Below are 24515 nucleotides of genomic sequence, written 5' to 3'. Positions count from 1 at the left end.
TACTTTAAAAGCATGCATGGAAAACTTACCATTCCTTGCCTTGGTCAAAATCACCTTGTTATGATGACATGTGTATATCAAAAAATACTACCAAAGTGGCACTTCAAGACAGTAGATCGTCTGACTATACCAAATTTACATCAATGACTTCATATGAAGGGTGTATCGGCAACTATCAGTATGTACCTTACATTCCACATAATAAGTGCAACCTCATGGAAAAAGTCGGCAACTATCAGTATGTACCTTACATTCCACATAATAAGTGCAACCTCATGGAAAAAGTATGGCTACGTATGTCAAATGTGATTGGTATAGTCAACAGTTTCGGAAAAAGAAAGGATAGAAATTCAGCAGTTCTATAAAATGCGTATACCCTTGGGAGGAGACTTATTTGGAAGACTAGATGAAACAATAAGTTGAGGATTTACTCCTCTTATGCATGAAAAAACATACACAAGGCATGCCATAGGAATCAGGACAAGCGTCATCCCAAAATCAGCACTTAGGAGTCAGCAAAAGGTTTCAACCTGGTCAGTCTTCTTATGCGATCTTTATCGGTATGCTCAAGCATTCCCTGAAACAATAACCAGGACAAAAGGAATCAAACCCCTTCCTTTGCAAGCTCATATATGATTGCTTTATTTATGTTGCAATTACAACCTCAAATTCCCAATTGTTGTAAGAGGTTATGAGCAAATTTTACCTGGAGAACTATCTCATCAAGAGACAAACAAATTCTACCATATTTGTCAAGAAAGGTGCGTTCAGTGGGTGCCTTTTTGCAAACATCCTTCACAGATGAAGTTATGGCATACACCACTTCTGCCACTGCATGGAGACAAGACCTTAGGAAAGAGCACGCACTGTCAACATAAATAAAAAAGTATATGAAATTCAATTCAACTATGATTTCACCAAAACCCTCCCCACTGTCCCTGCCCTCTTTTCCCCTTCTTCTCAGATTCATAATACATACAACGTTCTCAGTTAGCAGTGTGAGGGCAAATGTCGGCCTGCACAAATGTGACAGCTCATGCAAACTGCTGTGGCTGCAATATACCTAAACAAGAACTGGCTCTTCAATAGCCCTGTCAGTTCAGCTGCATCATCTGGCTCCTTTATTTGAGCCTCGATCTCATCGCTGTGCCCTAAATGCCATTAGACGCAGCTAGAAAGTGAAATGGATAATACTGGCCATGAGGAGCCTTAAGATAACACACATTCTCCACTCATTTCTTTCCCCTCTGCATATTATCTTGACGAAGAGGATTGTATACTATGACCATGCATTCTTATCACTGGAAAGTAAGATTCGTATGGTAGGGTCACAGCTCACACGGCATTTATTTGACAGTATATTAAATGAAAAGGGCTAATCTCCAGTATCTACAAGTACAGGTCTTGCAATCGTTTTCCCAGCTAAATGCCTCGCATTAAATGTATGATCTCATTTATCGCAAGTGCTCAATTGAAGGAGTCACTCAAAGAACCTAGCCCAGAGCACCAGACAGAATCAATGAAGGAGAGGAAATAGCTACAATCAAGTAAACTGTAAGCCAATTGTATCTTGCATAATGGCTGGAATATTTGAGAGGATTTCTTCCACAGATTGAGATTTGGAAGATAAACAAAAGGTACCTAGCTATAAGTTGATAGTATAAAGCACCAAGTGCTTGGACTTAACTGAGACCACTAGGACACAATGTTAAATGAAGGTTCATGGATGAACTGCTTGGAAAAGAATGCCAATACCCATTTTAGCAGACACTAGCAACAATTCTGTTATTCTGTTACTGCTTAAGTTCCCATCGACACATGGACACTTTGTAGTCATGAAATAGAAAACTTACAAGCCAGCTCATCATATTCATCTTTACCCACCACAAAAATGCAGATATCCCCAATGGCAGTATAGACTATAAACACAGACCTGCAAAACCATGGTAAGTGTTAGCAAAAGGTAGTCAATTTCTTCAGTTCATCTTATGTTAGCCTCCCTCACAGTTACATCAAAATAAAGCGCAAACAAAACTATGAGACTACTAAACAATACAGAAACGAGATACACTACAGAGCATCTGCACATTATACAAAAGCACTCTTGACTGGAAATTGATGCATTTAGCAGCCAAGCCCATCTTCCTTTCAAAATTATTCTTTATATTGTAAACTACCTTCTATCACATCTCAAGCATTCCTAAAAGCAATGACAACTCTGTCAAAATGCCTTGACTATGCATGTTCCTTACCAAACCAATCAACAGCTTTAAAGTCTTTATGTTAATGATGTGTCCACATGACAAGGACATCAAGGCTGAACTAAGAGGAAGCACATGCCCACTTGGAGGAGTGTTGCGTTCAGGAATGGGTGCCTGTGAGAATGGGAGTGGAGTGAGCAGTTGCCAAAAAAAATGAGATTTTAAGTTGCAAGAATGAAACGAGTACAACTCACACATAGGGTTATGTACCCTCACACCAAAAATAAGACCTAACTAGACCTAGGGAGCAAACCCACTAGGGAAAGGTGTCCACACAAACCCACTAAACATCATACAAATCAGCCCCGTAGTGATAGTGTGAACATGCCTGGTGAACAGATAAAAAACACTCTAATACGTAGGACAATAGATCAAATTGACCTCATGCATGTAACCTCTCTCTGACATAGTGATAATGTATCTCAATGTGTTTTGTGCGGGCATGAAACACAGGATTCCATGCCACTACAATAGCACTCTGACTGTCAGTGAGAACGGGAGCAGATGGCTGCAAACTACCACAAAAATCTGTCATCAATCTCCTCAGCCATACTCATTCCACTGTAGTAGTGAAAGCTGCATTGTACTCAACTTCACATGATGATATTGCCACAGTGGATTGTTTCTTGCTCCACCAAGACATGCATGAACTGCCAATGAAGAAACAAATGCCACTGGTGGTGTCTAGTATCATAATCACCATCACAATCTAAATCACTTAAAGCATGCAACTCACAGTTACCGCCATGGAATAGAACATACTGAGAGACTGAGTACCTTGCAGATATCCGAAAACACACTTTACCTTTAGGCTATGCACATACCCTGCTCAGCTGAGATACACTGAGCTGAATATTTGGATGGGTATTACAGAGACAAATGAGGCATCCAATAGCCTAACTAAATCAGCATCAAATGATTCACCTGCATCATGCATGGACTGCCTTAGCCATGGCTCCATGAGAGTAGAAATGGGCTTGCAGTCCTGAAAATTGAACCTCTGTAACAGCTCCTCTATGTAAATGGCCTGTTTGAGAACAATGCCCTCATCCGATTGCATAAACTCAATGCCCAGATGCTCAATGTCATGAGCATCATCAAGCTGCCAGGTTCTTCTGTATTACACATTGAACTCATCCAAGCTATATCGGCATAATTTGCTCCTCCTGTTCCTCTTGAACCAGCCCTTGTCCTATTGGACAGAGGGGCTGAAAGTCTGCTGTCCTGCAGAGTTTGAATCAGCCACCTAGGACTGTTCTAGCTCCCTTTGAAGCAGCTCTCTTCGCTGAAAATTTCTTCAACATCATGTGTGATAGGCTGATCCTGGACCTGATTTGGAGCATCCAAAGGCTGCTGTGCATCAGCATGTGCAGGCTGTAATTGCAGATCTTCTATCGGCTGTTCTGAAGTCCACTTAATGGCCAATGGAAGTAGCTCTTCAAACACATCCTGAGAACTTGCATGTAGCTGTCTATCAAACTCATCATGGACTGATCTGAGTTTTTTGCAAAAACCACGTCTCTATTTTTTGCTTTTGTTTTTGTAATGGTTGTTGAGTGTTAACGTAATGCATTACGATTAGGCCTAGACGTGTGAATTACTTAATTGCTATGCGTTGGTTTTCATATGTACACATCGTCATGGTAGCAAAACCTCACGAGTGCTTACGTAATGATTGTTGTTTGAATTAGATCTATATCTCTGCTTTCCTCATGGCAAGACAAAAATCTTCATAGTCTGGGCATTGTATAATATTTCTTATATCTGACGCATCTCTCAATCGAAGGAGATAAGGGAGAAGTTCAACATTCAATATGTCATGAGTCTCACCTATGTCAAAAGCATCTGGATATATACCATTTTCTTCCGGGTTTACACAGCCCTTAAATAGACAATCATCAATAAGCAAGGTGTTACTAGGATTAAACTCTTTATCATTTGCCCAAATGGCAAGCAAGGGCTTAAACATGCATTGAACGCTTGGCTTGTCCGATCTATTCGATATCTCTGTAAGTGATTTGTAGCATTGATCTTGCCCCATAATTTTGTAGAACGAAAATTGTTTCGCCGCAAGCTTCTCCATCAAATGAACCATGTAATTCACATTCTTGATTATCGCAGTTGACCATAGGCACACATGAAAGTGCTCAAACAATCTATCCAAGAATTGAACACATCCATTTTGAAGCACAATCCATGTTCTCTTAAACATTTGTATGCTTTTGTATTTAATATATATGTATGTATGTATGCATGTATATGTATATGTATATGTATATATATGTACATTAGTAAGACTAGAATATATCCAATCGTACAAATTTAGATTTTTTGTTGTTCTAAAATTCTACACAAAAAATAAAAGAGAAACAAAAGAGAAGAAAAAAGAGAGAACAAATTTTTTTCGAAAAACAAAACAAAGACATACTTAGCAAGAAAAGCAACGCTTATGTCGTCATCAGTGCCCAAGCATAAGCAGCTATGCTGGGTTTCTAAGCAAACCCAGTGCTTACTAAAATACGTGAAAAAAAGCAAAAGAGAAAGAAAACAAGAAATAACGAAGAAAGGAAGAAGGTGACTAAGCAAAAATAAACAAGCAAATCAAGAAACATAATTGACCAAAAAACAAGAATAAAATTTCTCTCTCTCTCTCTCTCTCTCTCTCTCTCTCATATGTAGAAGTGAAAGAAAGAATTTACAGAATGAATAAATTATTTAAACATAAAAAACTAAATGAACCTTTTACACTTACGTACTGCTTCCACATTCACATTCCTAAGTTAGAAAGCACATGCATACACCATCAAACTCTCTTTTAAAACTAAAAGAAAAACGGGCTGTTCAGCTCCCTTCTTTTTGTTTTCAGCTTATGTTCAATCATTCTAAACATATACCTTTGTAAGACTAGAATAAGTCCAATCATACAAATTTAGATTTTTTTTTGTTCTAAAGATAAAAAATCTACAAAGAATATAAAAGAGAAAATGAAAGAGAGAAAAAAGAGGTAAACAAAAACTTTTATGAAAAACAAAAGGAAGACATACTTAGCAAGCAAAGCAACACTTATGTCGTCATTAGTGCCCAAGCATAAGCAGCTATACTGCCTAAGATAAACATGCCTAAGGCCGATACACCTTAGATAAAAGACTTCATATCTAAGATCATGCATACTTTTTTATTATGTTTCTTGGATGATACCTCTTGTGTATTAGTAAAGTGATCAAATTACCACATTGAGTGATAAAAGACTCCCTAGTTGTACAAAGGCGGGAAAATCCATGGAATTGGGAAGAAATGACTCCATATTTTGCCAAATCAGAAATATTTGAGTCAATGTGAGGCGTTTTTATAATGTGTAAACCACTATATTCAAGTTGTTATATCAACCTCTAATCCTACGTTAGATTGAGAAATTATAAGATCTAAGAAAACACAAGAATCTCCTCTTGACGTGCAATTCAGTTCACAAGAGTCATGAGGAGAGATTCCTTCTCCAAAAGCACAAGCGTCTTTGTACATAAAGTCTTGAAAGTCGGGAACATAAGGTACAAATAAATCATCTATAAAACGCCTTACGTGGCTAAGCTTATGTAAAATGATAGGGCAGGTATTGATAGAAATAAGATGTTGCATAAACTCAAATTCATAAGTGAAACGCTAAAAGTTTGCTAAAAATACAGCACAATTAGTGCCCATAGGGATTCCTATAATTTGTTGAAACAAAGAATCACCTATTGTGATGTAAAGATTATCTAAAAGAAAATCTATCCAAGAGCAAACATTTTCAACACTTACTACCTTTGTGCATCTTTTCTTTTTAGAATCCATGTCATGATCTTTATTATTTAGCCACAAAAAGTCAAAACATAAAGCTATTTTCTCAACTTTTAGCACTTTGCATCTATCTTTGTCAAATCTCAGCTTAAACACTTCAGCCATTAGCTTTTTGATTCTAAACTTCAGATCTTCCAGCTCGATCTTCGTATAAAGCATAGTCATAGGTTTGAAGGAGAACATGAGACTCTTTTTCTTGAATGCTTCGAGAGGAATTAATTTTACAATAGGAATCACTCCTTCACACTCATTTAAAATCCATCTTGGATACATCTGCCTCCTTTATTAAGCCCCTCCAAAGTTCATGGACACTAGGAAACATGGCTTTGAAGCAGTAGCTTAGCCATTTAGAGACATCTATTAAAGTAGTCTCACAAGCAACTGCAATAAATCTTGGCTTTTTGGAGTTTTGTGAAACTTACAAGCAGCACAAAGAAAAGGGATACTTGGATTGCAAACAAACCCTAAAGACTTGCAAAAACTATGGTGTTTTGAGATTAGATCCTTTTGAGAAACTAAGGTAGGGGCGGCGAGTTCACTTCTCTCAAAAGACATTCTAGGTAAAACTTTTTGCAAATAAAAACAAAGTTATTGGAACATTCATCCATATAAAAAATGACAAGTTTCCTCTGGCCTTTTTAAAGAAGAGTTTCATCTTCTTTAGAAAGATGGTTCCTTTGCTTTGAGCAATTAACTGAAGGGACTTCTTCTAGTTTCAAAGCAACTTTCTTCAAAATCTTCCCTTTCCATTTTGATAAGATATTTTAAACTCCTAAACTTTCTTCTACTTGCAAAGCACACTTCGAAATTCCCTTATCAATAGCTTTTAAAAGGCAAGACTCTTTTAAAGAGTACAATAGAAATTTCATGCCTGTAATGAAAAGGTCTCTTAAGTTACTAGAAAGCAAAATGGAAATATCTGTTGTGACCACATGTTCTAAATCAGCATCAATAAATCTTTGGAATCTCTTACTTTTACAACAACAAGATTCTCTAAGAATAGAATATTTTGAATGCTCTGAAAGCCTTTTACATCTCTCTCCATAGTTGAAAGCCTTATCTATATGTATATGTGTATGTATTATGTGATATGTATACATACACATACACATGCACATGCACATGCACATACACATACACATACACATACACATACACATACACATACACATACACATACACATACACATACACATACACATACACATACACATACACATACACATACACATATATAATTTATTTATATATTTAAATCTATATTTATGACTAGAATATATACAATCTTACAAAATAAAATTTTTATAAAACAAGGAAAAGAACACGGGAAAGAAGGGGATTTGTAAGCGACTTTAAACAAAATTTTGGGTAAATGAGAATTTTATTTTTAATTTTTTTGCAAAGAAAGGAACCTTCTATTAATACTTGAAAAACCTCACACAAAACAACAGCCCCGAAGGTGCTCAGTATGGGAAAAAACCAAAAAGGCTGAAAGAAGAAACCAACTCGTTCCAGAGAAACCCAGCTCACTGCCTAGGGAATCTTTGGTACAGGGGCTAACAACCAGGTGGGGGGACTATACAACCAGCGAATCCCTCGTGGAGTGAAAATGTAGAAAACTTCTGCAAGCCAAGCCTTGCAAAAACATGCGCGCCTCACGATAGTTGCCCTAGAGCCCAGGGTCCCACGCTCACAGGTGAAGTGCAGGGTGTATATGATATCTTGCCAGATGGCGACCAAGGTAGCTGAGGGTGGAACCGAATGCTCACCCATCACCAAAGTATAGCGAGCAACCCAAATGTTCCATGTCATGATACTAACTACTACCTCCCACACGCTATCGCCCTGGCTATTTATTGTGAGGCCTCGGGTGCACAGATCAACTGGACAAAATCCATCGGTTTCTTCACAGGCTTTGAGGAGACACTGGAGCTTCGAGAGTGGGGGAGTGCTTTTGGCTTCTGTCGGATACCACAAGGCCAGACAACGAGATATCTCAGGTGTCAGGTGGGTCTCAATATTACATCAGAGACGCAGATTGCCTCGCTTCTTGAAAGTGTTTGGCGCAAGCTTCTCCCTAGCGGGCCATGCCTTAGTAGCCAACCATGTCCTTCTTGCCACGGCTTGGTACATTGCCTCCTACTGGTGCTTTCACAGAGGGTGCATTGGACAGCTCCAACGTTTGGTTCAGAATTACCTCTGGGCAGCATCAGACGGCACGAGGGACACTAGAGCCCGAGTCACTTGGCAGACAGTGATCATGCCGCAGGCTTTGGGAGGCTTGGGTATCATTGATCTAGAGATGTAGAGCAAAGCCCTCTTGGGCAAGTTGGTTGAGCGCAGCCTCACCCCTGGTGCAACTGGAAGCTCCTCTTATAGCGAAGGCTTATCACGAACATCTCACGCACTGGGGGCAGTGTCAACATTCACACAGATGGATATTTTAGAGGCCCCCCTTACAGGGAAGGGTTTTCCCATGATGAGGAGCCTCCATAGGGTCTAGCAGAGATTAGCAAGGGACCTCATCCACGTGCTCAGCCTCGTTGCAGAGAGGAGTTCAAGCATCAGCCCCTCATTTGGCACCCCGAAGATCACGGATGAGGATGGATGTATGCTCGAACAGATTAGTCACATTGGATGGGCACAGTGGGATAGTGGCTCGGCTTGCTCCTTTGGCAGATGGAGCAAATTACCCATGGAGGTAGAGGCCAGGCTTGGAGCCAAAGCGCATATGCGAGGGGCAGGACAGCGGATGAGGGAGATCGACCTAGCCATCCCTTAGTCTTGGTGGGAGGGACTTTGCATGTGGATATGGTTGGGTCAGTTTTCTCGGACTGTGGTCCCCTTGAGGATGATGATTCAGCGAGGCAACAAGCAGCCTGGTTTCTTCCGTGTAGGGCTTGGAGGCCTACTTCAGGCACTCACTGAGAGAGACCCAAAGATGGATGGGAGTCTGGATGGGATTCATTAGCAGATCAGAGTGGTGGGTCGACTGGGGAAGGAGTGGCAGTGGGCACATTGATCCTCCCAGCATCCCAGAGCAGGATGCCCCTAGATGGCACCTCTGGCTTTGGGAAGGGAGCTCCCTGCATAGAGCGCAAAGACCCCTTGAATTCATCTGTCTGAGAAACCCAACCTTTGCATAGTGCCCTCCATGAAAGACCACTCCATCCTGTCATAAGCCTTCTCAAAATCCAAGAGAAGGATGGCCAAAGGCTGTGACTCCTCCCTTGCCCAATCCACTACCTCCCAGTACGTGAAGATGTTGTCCAAGATGCTGTGCTCCTGTACAAAGCCAATTTGTGTATCATGGATAATGTCGATGAGATGAGGCCACAATCGCAAACTCAAGAAATTCCCAAGGATCTTGTATGTGGTGTCCAACAGGGTGATCGGTCTCCACTACCGGATGTCTGACCTATCTCCTTTCAAGATCAAACAAATCCACCCCCTGCTCAGGGACTGAGGACGGGATCCAGTGTCGAAGATCTCTTGGCAGGCTGATCGAAAAGGACTAGCAATAATCTCCCATAAGTTGCAAAAGAAGGACGGAGTCAAGCTAGCTTCACCAGGACACTTCTAGATCGGGAGGGCCTTAAGAGCTTCCCAAAGCTCCTCATCTGTGAAAGACTCCTACAGTCTCCTGCACAACTCCCTCAAGACTACTGTCAGAACATGGTCCCAAACTAACTCACGAGCCACGAGGCAAGCTGGATTCACCCTCTCCGCTTGAAAGAGCTGGCTATAGAAATCCGTGGTCAGCTCTAGAATATTCTGTGGATCAGTGTCCAAGATGCCCTACGGATCCAGTAAACGTTGTAGCTGCGTGCCTGGCAATCGAGGTCTAGTGGTCTGAAAAAACTACTTCGCCATTCTATCCCTTGCCGAACCCAACGGGCCCGGGTGGAGTGGTAGGAAAACTCAGCCCGCCGAACCTTTGTGTCCTAGAGCTCAAGGTGCACACTCTCATGTCTATCACTAAGCCACTAGGATCTTGGGTCCTGTTCCCTGAGCCTCTCTATGGAGGCGAGGTCTCGTCGCAGTGCACACTCTCGCTCCTGAAGGGCCCTCCTTCATCTAAGGACGTGAGACTGCAACTCCTTGCTACTCCTCTGAATCACATCTGCCACCCACGAAGCCCAACCCTCGCAGGGTACTGACTCTGGCTGCTACCAAATCCCTGCAATAACTAGTAGAATCTCCTCATCTTGCAGTAGATCCTCTGGAATGCGGACCCTCTTTTGGGGAAGACTACAGCGAGGCTGCTATCCTCCCTGACACACATATACCCTTGGGAGGCCGCATTGCATGGACCAAAGCCAGCCAGCCTTGTGACTGACTCGAGGATGAGGATGATGATGATGATGAGGACGATGATGCCATCACTGCTATGTACTACTTAGCACTTAGCATTCAGCATGGGTAATGATGCTCGTTTAGTAGCTCCACCCTTTCTACTTATTGTATCAGTTTTCTATCAGTCTCATAGACCCATCAGTCTTCCGAAGACTTTAATAAACTTTGTTTGTTTCTTTCTTTCTCCTCGATAAGTGAAGCTATGTCGATGAAGTATTGCTCGTGAGGTGTTGAAGATCATACCCTTGGTCTTGCCAAGGTTGACTGGCGGCAGGTCTCTCTCCCTATAAAACACCTCTAGGACCTCTAGGTGTCTCTGTAGGCTTGCCCCTGAAGAGGAAATGAGGACTATGTCATCTACGTACATCAATATCAGTATCATTAGATCGGCACGCAAGAATCCCTCTCCTTCTAAGCAATTACAATGAAAGTCGTGATCTCATCAATGTAGAGCCCAGAGAGTGTCGATGAGAGGGAGCATCCTTACTTCACTCCGATCGTGCCGTCAATCCAATCTCACAGGCCTGTAAGGGTGCGTCCCTCTGACTGACTCATATGGCTCATCACCCTCCAGATTATGTCTCCTAGGATCAACATCTCCTAGAGTCTCCTAATCATGCGGATTCGTGGGACTGTGTCAAAAGCCTAATCTACAAAGCAAGTGTAGACTTTATCTCGATCCCACTGCCTCGATTACGGGCCCGTAGGGTGAAGATGTAGTCAAGAGTGGAACACTGCCTCCGAAAACCAGCTTGTCCCAAAGCCCATTGCCATGTGTCTCTACTATAGGCGTTACAGAATTGTATTTCTGATATTTCTTGCTATGGAAATTATTTTATTTTAGTCAAGTGTGACTATGGCAAAGTATGGGCGCGGGTCCTAGTAGATGCTTTCTGAGGTTTAGTTGGGGACGCCTAACTACCTGTTTTTTGATTTTCATTACAGTATGCTACTTCTCCCCGGATACATCATCGTATGCATATGGTGACATCACGGAGTTTCTCAGGCATAGGAGATTTTCCTCCTGGGTGACTTCAATGCGTGTATAGGTAGCAAACAAGTCGGTTTGCTTTTGACTTCGGACACCCCCTCAGAGTATCAGAGATTGACCCAGCAAAGCTTGGGATAGCAAGACATTCAGAGCATGCACCACAGGTCACAGGATATTAACGACACCTATTGGAGATGGGAGCAATATATGACCTGACCATATATAATGGCCTTCATAGATGGCTATCCGAAGGGCTCACATGTTTCTTTCATGGAGGGGGAATGAGTACAATGGATTACCTGATGGGCTCCTCAACCTTTGTGTCAAATGTACATGATCTCATTGTTCCTCTCCCTCCACTTGGCACTTTGGCATTCAGCAAATATTGACCACCACGCCAGCCTTAGGACAGGACCCGTTGGCTCCCACCCATGTTTAGATACAATTTGTTTATATGAGCTACTTGTCTTGTGAGTGACTCCCCTTGGAGATGATGCAGACCTTGCCCATGCCTCAAACACTCTGGTATTAGTGGTCCAAGATGCTGCTGCTAAATCTTCAGATATAAGGTGTCTCACATGTGATCTAAACAGAACTACCACTCCTCCAGAGCCTCGTATCCCACTGTCTCTCATCATATCCCTCCTATGAGCTAACTCCCAAGTGTATCCTGTCAGTGTGGACAGCCGGCTCTCATGTGTCCAAGTGTAGAAAATCATGTCTATCGGTGTAGGCCTCTGAGAAGCCCCCTGGGTCAAACCATAGGGTAACCATTACAGTTCCACACTACCATACTCAATCTATCTTGTGTTCTCATCTCATGGGTCCAACAACGTCATATGTTGTCCACCTCCCCTTCTTCTCTTTCTTCCCTTTCTGCTCTCTCCTTTACCACCTCTATAGGCAGCCCATTTCCCTACTTGTCTTGCTGCCATCACAAGTACCATCCCTCCCTCTGGTGCTCTTGCTATAGGAGTGTGAGATCAACATCCAAGTATATCCTAGTTCCTTTCAAAGTTGCCCTCATGCTCATGAGGGTGGACATGTCCATTGCAGTCCGGAGTTTCATTCCTAGCGGCCTTGTCGGCATCTCAACCTTGCCCACTCTCCCCCATCTTGCTAAACAAAAGTTAGCGTCTGTCATTGGGGTATCTCCCACTGTTAGGCCTCTTACCAAAAGACATTTAAAACCTTACTTTCCCGTCTCTTGTCCTCCTCCAAAGCATCTGATATGAACTCCTTGAAGCCTGAGGTGCCTTTTTTAACCACTTCTTTCCATGTTATCATATCCGCTTCTCCCTCGGTGATTTGCTGTGTGAGCTCAGCCCTTTTTCCTTGCATGGTGGCCCACATAATGGCCATATCTTTCCTGACTTGTGTCATTTTCTGCTTTGAGTTCATCCATGGCTTTGCATGTCCCCTCCGGAGTCACTTTCGTATCTTTGAGTTGCTGCAATTTGGTTCCCATTGCATGCAACTTGCTTCTTCCTACACTTTTCCCCCTTTTCTTTATTTCAGCCAGTGTCTTGTCATCAACGTGTGCTTTCTCAGCTAGCAGGGCCATATTTGTGGCTTCCAAATTGTCAATTTTTTCAATCAAGACTAGGCCTATTTGTTGAGGCTAGCAAGGACATCGGATGTGGGCTTACGAGGTGTCCCTACTAAGTAAGCTGCCATAGCATTATTAAAGGCTTATTTTCCCCAGCTATCTTCTACACACCCTCAAGTCGGCATAATGCACCACCCAACATACACAATTGTACTCCTGTGACAGTCCTTTTTTTACTGCATGATCAGAAAACTTGCTGTAGTGTACTGTGTTTGCTGTTTTTACCTCTTGAGCATCTAGAAAATTGCTGGCAGCTTCTGGAGGAGTTGCTCAAAGATATTGACAGTTTCTTGGCAGGTTCTTAGGGCCCTGGAGTGGTTTTTGGAACCTGCGGCAGTCCAAGGGCTTTGGTGCCTATTCCCAGTTCTCTCCAAGCGGTGCATCAGCCCCCTAGCAAGTTTCCTATACCATTTGCTGGCCCCTGAAGCCGTGTTGGGCTTGGTTCTTGATCTAGCTAGCATGTGGGGACCTGGAGCAGCAGTGAGAGGTTGGTTCTTAACGTAGCAATCCTGTGGGGGACGAGCAAACCCAAAACAGCCTGGATCAATCCCTGCAGCCCCTGCAGCCCCCCTTGGGACCTGGAGCTGTATTACAAGATGTTTTTTGCCCTTGGGGGCCCTTGGAGCAACTTCACAGCAGATGGTACTGCCCCATGGGGGCCTGGATCTGTGTCGTGACCAAGAACCTATGGGGGAGCTGCCCCATATGGGCCTAGAGCAGGTCCATGACCCACAGGTGAGCTTGCAGCAGCCCACGAACAGGCGGGGTGTGTAGGACCTAGGCGGGATGTCTAGAGGCTAGGCAGGGAGGCTAGGGGCTAGGCAAGGAGGTTGGGAGGGGGTGGGAGAGCTAGGAAGGGAGGTTAAGGGCTAGGCGATGGCTAGGAGGGGATGGGGCGGTGGGGGGGGCTGGGAGGGGGCTGGGAGTGTGTTTGTGTGTGTGTGTGTGTGTGTGTGTGAGAGAGAGAGAGAGAGAGAGAGAGAGAGTATATTGATGTCCACAGGAGACCAATAGGTCTATGGGACAGCAAAAAACCAGCTGATACATCCATCCAGGGAGGGCACAAGGAAGCTCCCAAGGAGTGCATAAAGCAACACCAACTTATAAGGTATCTATATTGCAGTGCGAAATAAGACAATTAACGGCCATACATCAATTTAAGGCTGTAGGTCTTTCATTTTGATTTAAACTCCTTGACGAGGGCCATGCCCTACTGATGACCTATTTTCCGTCCTTCCTAGCAGCCTTGAGCTTGGCTGATTCTGCTGCCTTTGGTTCATTGCAGCTCCCGTGACTTCTTCGGCTATCTATATCTTGGTCCCTTTCAGCTTATAAGATTGGCAACGAAGCTTCATTTGTATATCCGATGTGCCAAGTGTAATCACCGCATTCCCTCCAAACTGGCTATTAGTTGTGGAATTTGTATCGTCTTCGCCTTTTCTGACCATTAAATGCTAGGGGTGGCTGCTTTGAGTCTCATTGTATGTATCATCCTCATCGAACCAGCCTTCAAGAATGTCTCCTATCCTGATCTTTAGCACATTGCTGCGTTTGGCTTCGTGCTCTTTAATCTCTGCCTGAATTTTTTATTTATCTTTATATCCACTGAGAAAGAAAGAAAGAAAGAAAGAAAGATGTATTAACGTCCGCGGAAGGCCTCGCGGGCCTATGGGACAAAGTGCAAAACACACCAAAAGGGAAAAGAACTCATACAAGCCACAAAGGGCTGGAGCAAAGGGCGCACTAAGACCCTTTCTGAGTACTATGCTGAGATAAAAAAAGCTCAATAGCTCAAGCAAAATCAAGTACAAATTTTATCATGTGCTATCTGAAGTAGGCTGAGACTGGAGCTGGAACTCAAAATCCGAAACCCGACACTATGGTGTCTCGTCTATGAGCAGTGAAATTGTCTCGGATCTGCGTTTGCTGTTGGGCTGTCTCATGCTGTGGTGGCGGAGGGGGACGTGCTCTCCTCGATCTTTGAACCCACTTAGCTATGTTCATAGTGACCCCTCATCTCGGGCAGTAGAAAGCTGTAATAGGTCTCCGTGTCGCGGGTGGCCTCTGCACCCCTCTCTCAGAAATCCAGACTGCCCGCGTATAAGTTTGTTAATGTCTTTGAAAGACCAAAAGAACTATGAGGTTGAAAAAAATCAGATACAATAAAAGCTGAGGGGTGGGGTCAATAAAGCAGGAATCCACTCCAAAGCTTGATGTCTGAGACGAGAACTGCGTTGTCACCGCAGGAGAGTACCCAAATGCAAAGGACAAAGGGAAGAGAGATTTCTGTCAGCCGGATATCCGATCAGCTGACCAAAAACAACAGACACACCAATGCTAATACAATGAAAGAAAGATAAACCAGCTCACATAAGTAAACAAATAAACACCAACTCAAGGATAAGCAAACATACATTATTTTTTAATTAGTTAGTTATCTATTTATTATTTTAAATTTTAAAATAATAATAAATAATAAAATAAGGAGTGGCAAAAAAGCAAAACTAAATAGGTACCTCAAGAGCAGCAGATATCCAAAAATAGAACAAACCTAAGAACTAAAAAGAAAATGGGTATTGAAGCTCCCCACATTGAAGATGTAGCCTACAGATAGCTGAAAAGAGGTCTAGCATCAAGGAGCCATCTTCTAGAGTGGTTGTAGTTGAGGAATAAGGGCTATATGATGAGGAATAAGGTTTGTATAGACACAAATGGTTAGGCTACCCACATATGAGTTTTACCTAAGGTATCCCTAGATTCTTCAGATCAGACTACCACTGCGACTTTTTCATGCCTTCTCAAGATTCCCTAAAGGGCAAGATGTGGCACCAAGAATACAGGGCCTCAATCAAGTCTTAGTGTGCAATGTGCTAAGAAACATGACATGCTCAAAATCCTCAAGAAGCAAGCATAAGAAGAAACAAACTCCTAGCAATTGCATAATCCAAAAGCGCTTCAAAAGAGTGGGCGTGCCCTCGAATTATATGTGTGTGTTTAAGCATTTACCGAGAACCTGGCTGATAGCATAATCATGGGGTCTTTGAAAAATCAGTACCATACATGGGTTGCCACATTCGTCCCCAAACTACAGATGAAAGCGAGAAACAAAAGAATAACAAGAGGGAAAGAGATGAAGACTGAGGTGAGAATCGTAGAAGGAAAGGGAGGGGAGACGTAGGCACAGGGGAGCAACCAATATACATACATATGTAGATAAATCCAAAGATGGCCCAACTTATCACCTAGAAGCAAACCCAAAAAGTGCAGTCATTAACATGATGATAGTCACCCACAAGGATAAACACTGTCAACTCCTCCATGCATAGCTACAACAGCGTCACCGACATCATGTGCCTAACAATGGGTGCAAAACATTGTCGAAACATATGCTCTCACACATCCACACACCCACATCCATAAGCAAACATTTACATAAAGGCCTTCTTAGTGAATCTCCCGAAGAACTCCAAAAACAAAGGGAAAACTTGATCAAAACAAAGGTAAACACTTAAAGAGAAGGTAATCACCAGATCATCCAAACTCTCTTCATCCAACCTATATCCTTTTGTGCAAACAGCTCATTTCATTTTAGTCGCTCCAAAACATAAATGCCAAGATAATATAAGGAATTAATTGATTTTTAAAAGCTCATGAACAATCATCTAGAGAAGTAAACATACTTGTGGGATGCAACAAAGAGCTCCTCGTTGTGAGCACCGCTAAGGTTGTCTGTGCCAAGTTTCACCAAAAATGACCTCCAATGCAAGCGCTCCTCGGCCAGAACACCATGAAATCTGGAAATATGTGCTGCATAAGAGTAGCTCTTTGCAAAAATCCACTAAAAAATGTAACTGAATAGAAACATCCCAACATCATTGTATTCTTTACTCCCTCACTTAAATGGCAACTTTGCCTATAATTTGCCAAGATTGAACCATAAATAATCATATTCACTCATCAATAAACAAACACATTACAGTGTGAAGTTTCAGACCTTCAAAAATACAAAAGAAAGTGACAAAAGGGAGCCTTTCATATTATTAGCTCCAGGCATAGAGGTCATGGCTCTTCTCCCAGAAAGACTTGTTGCAAAGCTGTGAATTACTGCTTCGTTCTGGAGACGATCCCTCATTGTCTTTGGAGCTGTCATAGCACAGAGAGGATCTGAATGGGAGCCCTCACGATTATGACACACATGCAGAGCCTTCAAACGGACCACAACTGGGGGATGGTGGCTTGGTTGACTGAGGACTATCACGCGTTCCAGATTGATGAGGTCTCTCCAACTTACTCAATACAAGGTTAGAGCATTCAGAGGATAGAGCTCCATGAGGTGGTCCCTCTTGATAGCCCGGATCCTCATTCCCCTCCAGAGGATAGCGTGTGGGAGGTAGTAGCTATTGTCACGTCGTGGAACATTTGGGTTGCTCGCTGTAGTCTAGTGTCCGGTTCCACCCTTGGCTACCTTGGTTGTCATCTGGCAGGATATCATCTACACCCTGTGCTCCACCAGGGAGCAGCGCGGGACCCCAATGTCTAGGGCGATTGTCACGAGGCACGCACGTTTCTGCAAGGCTTGGCCTGCATGAGTTTTCTAGATATTCACTCCGCGGGGATTCATTGGTTGTATAGCCCCCCCACTTGGCTGTTAGCTCCTGTAGATTTCCTAGGCAGTGAGTTGGGGTTTTTTCCCATACTCAACACCTTCGGGGCTGCTGTTTTGTATGAGGTTTTTTCAAGCATTAATAGAAGGTTCCTTTCTTTGAAAAAAAAAAACTAATTTGTTACACTTCCCTTGTGTATCTTGTAAACACCCACAACCTCTCAGCTTGCTATTTGGATTAGTTTTCCTTAATTGCCCAAATGACATAATTCACATCAACCTCCACCACAAGAATTTACTCCATGAGCTTGTGCATTTTCTCCATGAAACTGTGCATCCTTTCCTCCCTCTTGACGTGCGACATAAATGTATTCAAATTGGTGGCTATCAAGATCATCTACCATACTTGCAATGCTTGGGCTCTTTTCGTCCTAATTGTCTTCATCTCCCCAAGGCATCTTCTCTTAAGATTGTGTTTGGCAAGCTATGTTCCTAGGTTTTCTAGCCTCATTATTACTAGATGCCACCAGCTGCCTAGGGTCTTAACCAATGTATTGAGCTTACAAAAAGGTATAATGCATTATACCAAGATGAGTCTTCCAGCTGGGATGAATGTTCTTCGAGTTGCTGCAGCAGGACCCAATTCTGCTCTAGAAGGTTCACCATCACTTCTTGAGCATTTGGCGGAAGCGTATCTTGTTGGTAGTCTTTCTCCTCTTCAAAGTCTTCGCAGTTGAAATCTTTTCCTGACCCTTCCATGGCGCTTGATTGTGTGTCCTTTCCGGATCTCAGCACAACCATACACTCGCGGTAGTCAAGCTGGATACAGACCGAAGCTCTGATACCAATGTAACATGCAACGGTTATTTGATCGTGTAATTCACAACAAGACCTTCTTTAAACCTTTAGTGAGGAATGAGCGTTGTTTACCATAGAGAGAGAAAGGAGATGACGGTAGAGAGAGAGTAGAGTCAACAACCGATTGGGTCCCTGTACCCATTAAGGGCCCCCTCCCCCAATCAGGGGAGAATTTGCTTTATACTTGGAGAACTGAGAAATACAAAGAACACTCTTCGAGAGAGCACGGAACGCGCTTCTGAAGAGCTCACTGTGCACACGTATAGCAGACCCAAGGACCTGAGAGGCAACGCCGACCAATACCGAGACCTTGATGCTGTCCACACTGGCGATGTAGGACGCTTCTGCAAGGCAAGGAAGAGGCTTGTGCTGTCTACCGGAATGCAGGGTTACTGCATGAGTGAGAGAGTGAAAACTAGAAGTGATAGATCCTATGAGAGAACTGAGAGACGACTGAAATATAGAGCTGAGAGTGAGCTGTGTAAACTGTAAAAGAGAGCTGAGAAAGCTGAGGAAACAGTGTCCAAACCTCTCCCCGTTTGCTGGTCCAAACCTCCGACTGTTGCGCTGCGTGGTCACCTTCAGATCAGGCTGAACTGATGGCCAAGGGACTGAGGCTAGAGCAGGGCCAGATCTGAGGATCTCAGGGGCTGCACAGGAGGCTCAAGTGGAGCTGTAGGAGGACTGAAGGCAGGAGCAAACTGAATGAGAAAACAGGGCAGCCAAGGGGCCCTTTTATAAGGCTGGACTGAGCCAACCCAGCCTGTAAACAGACCGACTCAGTCTGTTTTACAGACTGGCTGGCCTACAACCAGCCTATAAAAAGCCCTCCCTGGCTCATTTGCCAGGGGAGTTTTTGGGCAGCCTTTGCAGGCTGCCTTCCCTGCTTACCTGTCCAGCCTTTGGGGACCCTAAAGGGACTCCTAACCTAGGCTAAGACCTAAACTATAAAATGGAAACACTCAACCTACTGTTCTCCAGTGGGTACTAGTGAAAGAGACTGACCTACGTAGCTTGTGCCTGACTGTCCCTAGACAAGGGCTCACAAAGGGGTCACAGCATATAACAAAATCTCCTATCTGGGAACTATAATGCACTTGTCGATGTAGCCAATGTGTCGCCTTACACCCAAGTGCAGGGGTGCATGTGACATGATTGCAGTAGTGATGTGGTCATGTCAGTTACCACAGAAAAATATAGCTCAATCTTCTTCTTTTGGTTCGTTGCAGCTATCCAGCTACCATGGATTGACTGTAGCCAAATTTGCCTTTGGGACCACATAATTATCTTCCAAAAGCTACAGAAACATCCATGATCAATGAGGCAAATCCCAGCCAAGGATCAGGAAGTTGACGCCTAGCATTTTATATTTACCTTTACCATGAAAACCCCCAATGGGAAATTCGCGCGTTCCACCAATACATCCATGCCTATAGTCATGGACTCTAGTGCATGAACTGAATACCACCAACTTTGAAAAGTCCTCAATGCTTGTTCTGCAGCTTGCATTTTTCCATTGTCTGCACCTCTTTTTATGCTCCTCTTGAAATGTGTCTTTTACGCAACCTCATGTGTGTTCAATATACTTTATTATCAACTAGAAGATACATGACTTTTCTTTCTCTGGGATTACTATATCAGGGTTGGCATAGTCCACTGTCCTTATGGCCTTCAAATTTACTTGTGCCTCATCAGCAATAAATATCCTCTAAAAGGTAATTTAGGATAACTTTTCTTTAGCCTGACTCAATATTCCAAGATGGTATTTATGCGATCCTCAACTACATAGCAATAGTTTGCAATTCTTGAATGTATAGGTTATACATGTGAGCAGCCATTGTTGCCCGCCCAATGGCAATGATCAGTGCAAATCCAAAAATTTATCTAAATTACCTCTTGGCTGCAAATCTATTCACCAAGTCAACTTGTGAGGCTGGTCCCACTGTCAACATCGCCTAACATTCTCATTGTCATCTAATTGCCCAGGAAATAGCACACTATGTATATACTCATACATGGACCTCCTCTTTAGTTCCAAGAATGTTGACGAAGTCATCACTCCCACGCAGCCGCACTGCACACCTTTGTTGTATCCAACAACCAAGGCTGTATTTTAACATTTTATAGCATGGGCTCAATGTCCAAAAAACGGCATACCATTAAATTGTATGAAATGAACCCTACAAAGATAGGCCTAATATACGTTACCTCCTCTTTTCATTCAAAGATTCTATTGCTGCAGAAATGCCTTGTAATGTATCGTTAGATATGTGGACACCATCCTCAGAAGCAACCACTCATGACAATATCTTCAGCAACACATTGGTGCCACATTCCTTGGGCCCCCCAAACAGGAATCTTGGTGGGTCTTGTCCGCAACTATTTTTCTTATCTTATTACAATGATCGAAACTTTGCAGACCACCAAGAGGATGGTCATCCGAGCCTCAATGAATCACACATTGAGGACAATGCATGCCCTCCATCTTCGGGATGCCGTGGTAAATTACTGCAAAACATCCTTGACTTTTGAATCTGCAGACTTGCATATTGCTCCCTTTTCGACAATAAGCTTCCCTCTCATGTCTCTAGCCTCTTGTGCCTCATTTCTCTCGCCAACATGAATAAAATATGGATATGTATCATTTCCACATCTAAACTGGCTTGAACGAGACACTTTTCTTGCAGTGCCCAGAAAAAATGTGTGGGTTGTCACATATGACTGCGAAAATTATATCACAAGTGGCTTGCATACCATCCATCCTATTTTATCCTTGGACTGGAGGCAACTCGCATGCGTGCATGAGTGAGTGCGTGCATGCATGCGTGTGTGTGAGGAGAGCATTGTGGGGGTGGACCTGGGTCTTGAGAGACTCAGACATGGGCAGGGTATTGTCTGCCATGTTGTGGGCAGGAATCAAAGAGAGAAGAGAGAGGTACCTGGGGGACCAGCATGGCTGCAACAGATGGCGCCTTGAATGGACAGGGGCTACAGCAAGTTGGGGCAGGGATGGTGGCCTTGGATGAACAGCCATCTGAGCATAGGAGTGCCCAAGGTTGGGGCCCAATGAGGGCTGACCTTAGGGCCTGGCAGCAGCACCATAAGGGCCCTTATATAGGGCAGAAGAACCAGCCAACCAGGCCAACCAGCAGGTCAGCTGGTTAGGGCTGGTCGGCCTGCACAAGTCGGCCTGCATAGGGGCTATGCCCCTGCATGGAAATGAGGGCAAAAGCCCCGGTTTTGAAGGCCCCAGGGGGGCAGTTTTGGGACAGACTGAGTCTGCCAGCAAGGGGCTGCCAGTCAGTCATTTCATAAGGCCTTTGGGCCTATCTAGGAGCCTCACAAATCATCCAGCAATCAGCACACAAGGGAGCAGAAGGAGCAGCCAGAGCCCCTTCCTTGGGCCTACAACTACATCCAGGAGGCAAAGGAAGAGCAAAGGTGCTGCAGACTTAGCTCTACACAGGGCTGAAGCCTAGGCTGTCTACAAGGGCGCAAGGAGGTGAGATCTGGACAGAGAGTCTACACACGCTCGAGGTGGAACATGTGGGCTCCAGTTCTGGAGATATCCGGCAGATAGTAGAAGTACGTGGTGGTAAGATCAAAGGATCACACTTTGGTGGAACTTTGGATCTATCTCTCTTTGTATTGTGTCCATAGTTTTGGACGGAAATATATATTCTTTTCATAGCTTCTATATCTACTTGGATCATTGTATATTGATGAGTCTGCACATCTATTTGAAGCACATAAGTTTAAGAAGTTTGTGATTGCACTCACCACACACACTGTGTGAGCTCCTGGGCTATTCTATCAGTCTTCCGCTGTGCGTACCCTCTATTGGTCAATTTCTAACAGTGGAGAGAGAGAGAGAGAGAGAGAGAGAGAGAGAGAGAGAGAGAGAGAGTCCCCTATCTGAGTAGAACCAGATAACACAACTGTCCCAGTCTCTCCTCCATGGTCCTAGCGTTGGCATAGTTCCATTGACAGAGCTATGTTGGAAGCTGTAGATCTACAAGCTCCAAGTTGTTCATTGCCACAATGGTTTTGTCTGTATATCATCCTAATCCAAGCGTTGACATAGTTGTACTGATAAAACTATGTTGTCCCATTGACACAGCTGTAAATATTATTGTCTGTAAATCTTGCAAGGTGTAACTTCTACAAGCTTCAAGTCATTCCTCACGATCTGATCCAAGCCGGAATTCCTTGTTGCATTGAATGAACCTCATTTTTTGGGAGTGAAAGAGAACGATTACGATTCTCTGGTTGCCAGAAGTGGCTCAGCCCAGCCCCTGAACTCCCTCGAACGGCTCCAAATCTACGAAAGGAGCACTCTGCAAAAAGAGGGGCTCGTTGGCTGGTTATTCCGTATCAGTTATCAATTGCATCAGTGTCTGAAAAGATGAGACTGCATTGGCTGACTCTTTTGGGCTCAAAAGAGAGTATGTATGTGATTTATGGGATGCCCAAAGCCGATAGGGCCTTTGTTTCATGGTTGACAAAGGAAATGTGGTTGCATCAATTACCTGAGGAAAGCCAAGGGGCCTTCAAAGCCTTATGTAATCTGTCAATTGGACCGTCATTTGTTACAGAAAACTCATGTATGCTCCTTTCCAACGATACATGAGATAAATCAGAAGGATAAATCTCAACAGACGAAGATTACAGCAGCTTCTAGCTTCTCATATTGTATGCAACGTTATCGAGCTCCTCCTTTTAATCTCTAGATTTTTAGGCCACCCACAAGCTCTACTATCTAGGAGGTTGGAGGCAATGCCTCCAGTCATGGTAGCATGGACTATAATGGATCTAGGTGCTTGCATGTATTCAACAATCCTTCTTAAGGCTCATGAAGGAAGGGGATGCCTCTCAAAATTGAAGCGTAGGAACCGTCCATGGTGGCTAGAGATGCCTCCTGGCAAGTACGTAGAGGATAAAAAAGAAATGTTCTCCAAATTGGATCGCCAGTTTCCTCATCTCTCTGAAGTTCGGAGTGAGTGGCTTCTGAATGTGAGAGCTCCTTCCTCCTCGGCAAGGACTCCACTCTTCAATTTCAAGAAGGATCCCGGTCTTGGCTTCATGCCACGAGCAAGGCTGTCTGGTTCGTATGCCAGCATCTACCCTCTGCCAGTGCTCTTTGAATTCCTCCCACGCTAACAGCTCACAATCTTTGATGACTGTACCTTTTTCCAACCATTTCTCTCTCTTCATCTCTACCATATTGTCCTTCACCTTTATAGAGCTTTTTGATACCTTCCACATCTACCCAAGCACCTAGAAGAGTCCAAGCACTCGAATAGGGCCTTGGACCTCTTTTGCACATCTAAGAGCCTCTCTCTCTCTCTCTCTCTCTCTCTCTCACACACACACACACACACACACACACACACACACATTTGTAGCTGTCTTCTCTTCCGTCTTGTGATGAATGCACTCCACATCGTATTACGGTGCACGAGGAATATCTCTCTTTTCTATACTTGGCTGGACCTGTCTGAGGCATGTACACCGCACTCAAAATTTACAGAACACATTGTCTGCGCTCAGAAGAGTATAAACATCTCGGTAGCTTCTTTAACGACATTTAACATTTTTTATAAACGCTCGTCCCACAAGTTCTTCACCTAGCGATGTTCTTTGACCTGGACGGAGCTCCCTTGAAAAGGCAAAATTGTCCAGGCAATCAATCTAACAACTACAAGCCCCAGCGCTGACTTCCGAACTTCTTGAACATAGAGCTCGTAGAAAGGACTACGGATAGGTTTATTCGAGTGCGCAAAAGCATTCACATTCATGATTGGAACAGCCGTGGGGAGCCTGTCCAACACGATCCAAACCTTGGCAATAAGTGGCTGGCATACGACATACCGCTCCAGAAGAATGTTGCCGGCCGTGTTGGTGAAGAGAACACACATCAACATGTTGCTCCGCCAACGTCAACACCAATGCAACGTAAAGGAATTCTAGATATAGCATAAGCCCTCACTCTCCTCATTTTCC

The 24515-nt window shown here is 43.7% G+C and overlaps 1 protein-coding gene across 2 annotated transcripts; it reads right to left on the bottom strand.

The window, feature by feature from the left end:
• Window positions 1-24515, bottom strand: LOC147885219 (SNARE-like superfamily protein). 2 transcript variants are annotated; one of them, XR_015543562.1, is made up of 6 exons: window positions 24384-24515; window positions 16732-16845; window positions 1854-1933; window positions 707-831; window positions 273-577; window positions 1-212 (listed from the first exon to the last, which is right to left on the bottom strand). XR_015543562.1 is itself a non-coding variant. In XM_087397636.1 (5 exons), exons 1-5 carry the CDS (start codon window positions 24434-24436, stop codon window positions 506-508), a joined length of 444 nt encoding a protein of 147 aa, XP_087253762.1. In that variant the 5' UTR covers window positions 24437-24515; the 3' UTR covers window positions 231-505. The 2 variants fall into 2 exon arrangements, 1 of the variants encoding a protein (XP_087253762.1); XM_087397636.1 differs by lacking the exon at window positions 1-212 and having other exon boundaries at window positions 231-577.

This window comes from Dipteris shenzhenensis, chromosome 26, assembly GCF_047967505.1.
Source record: "Dipteris shenzhenensis isolate YYH24624 ecotype China chromosome 26, Dip_SZ_1.0, whole genome shotgun sequence".
In the NCBI taxonomy this organism is placed as follows: Eukaryota; Viridiplantae; Streptophyta; class Polypodiopsida; order Gleicheniales; family Dipteridaceae; genus Dipteris; species Dipteris shenzhenensis.
Note: the sequence above shows the minus strand (reverse complement) of the source record. Positions and strands in the feature narration are given on the sequence as shown.

Excerpts from the sequence above, each read along its gene's own strand:
- LOC147885219 (XM_087397636.1), bottom strand. The coding sequence starts at position 24,436 with ATGTTGATGTGTGTTCTCTTCACCAACACGGCCGGCAACATTCTTCTG. Across the intron at positions 1,934-16,731 it reads CTCTTTGTTGCATCCCACAA|GTCTGTGTTTATAGTCTATA; the intron begins GTATGTTTACTT and ends ATGGTTTTGCAG. Across the intron at positions 832-1,853 it reads TGAATATGATGAGCTGGCTT|TGGCAGAAGTGGTGTATGCC; the intron begins GTAAGTTTTCTA and ends GTCTCCATGCAG.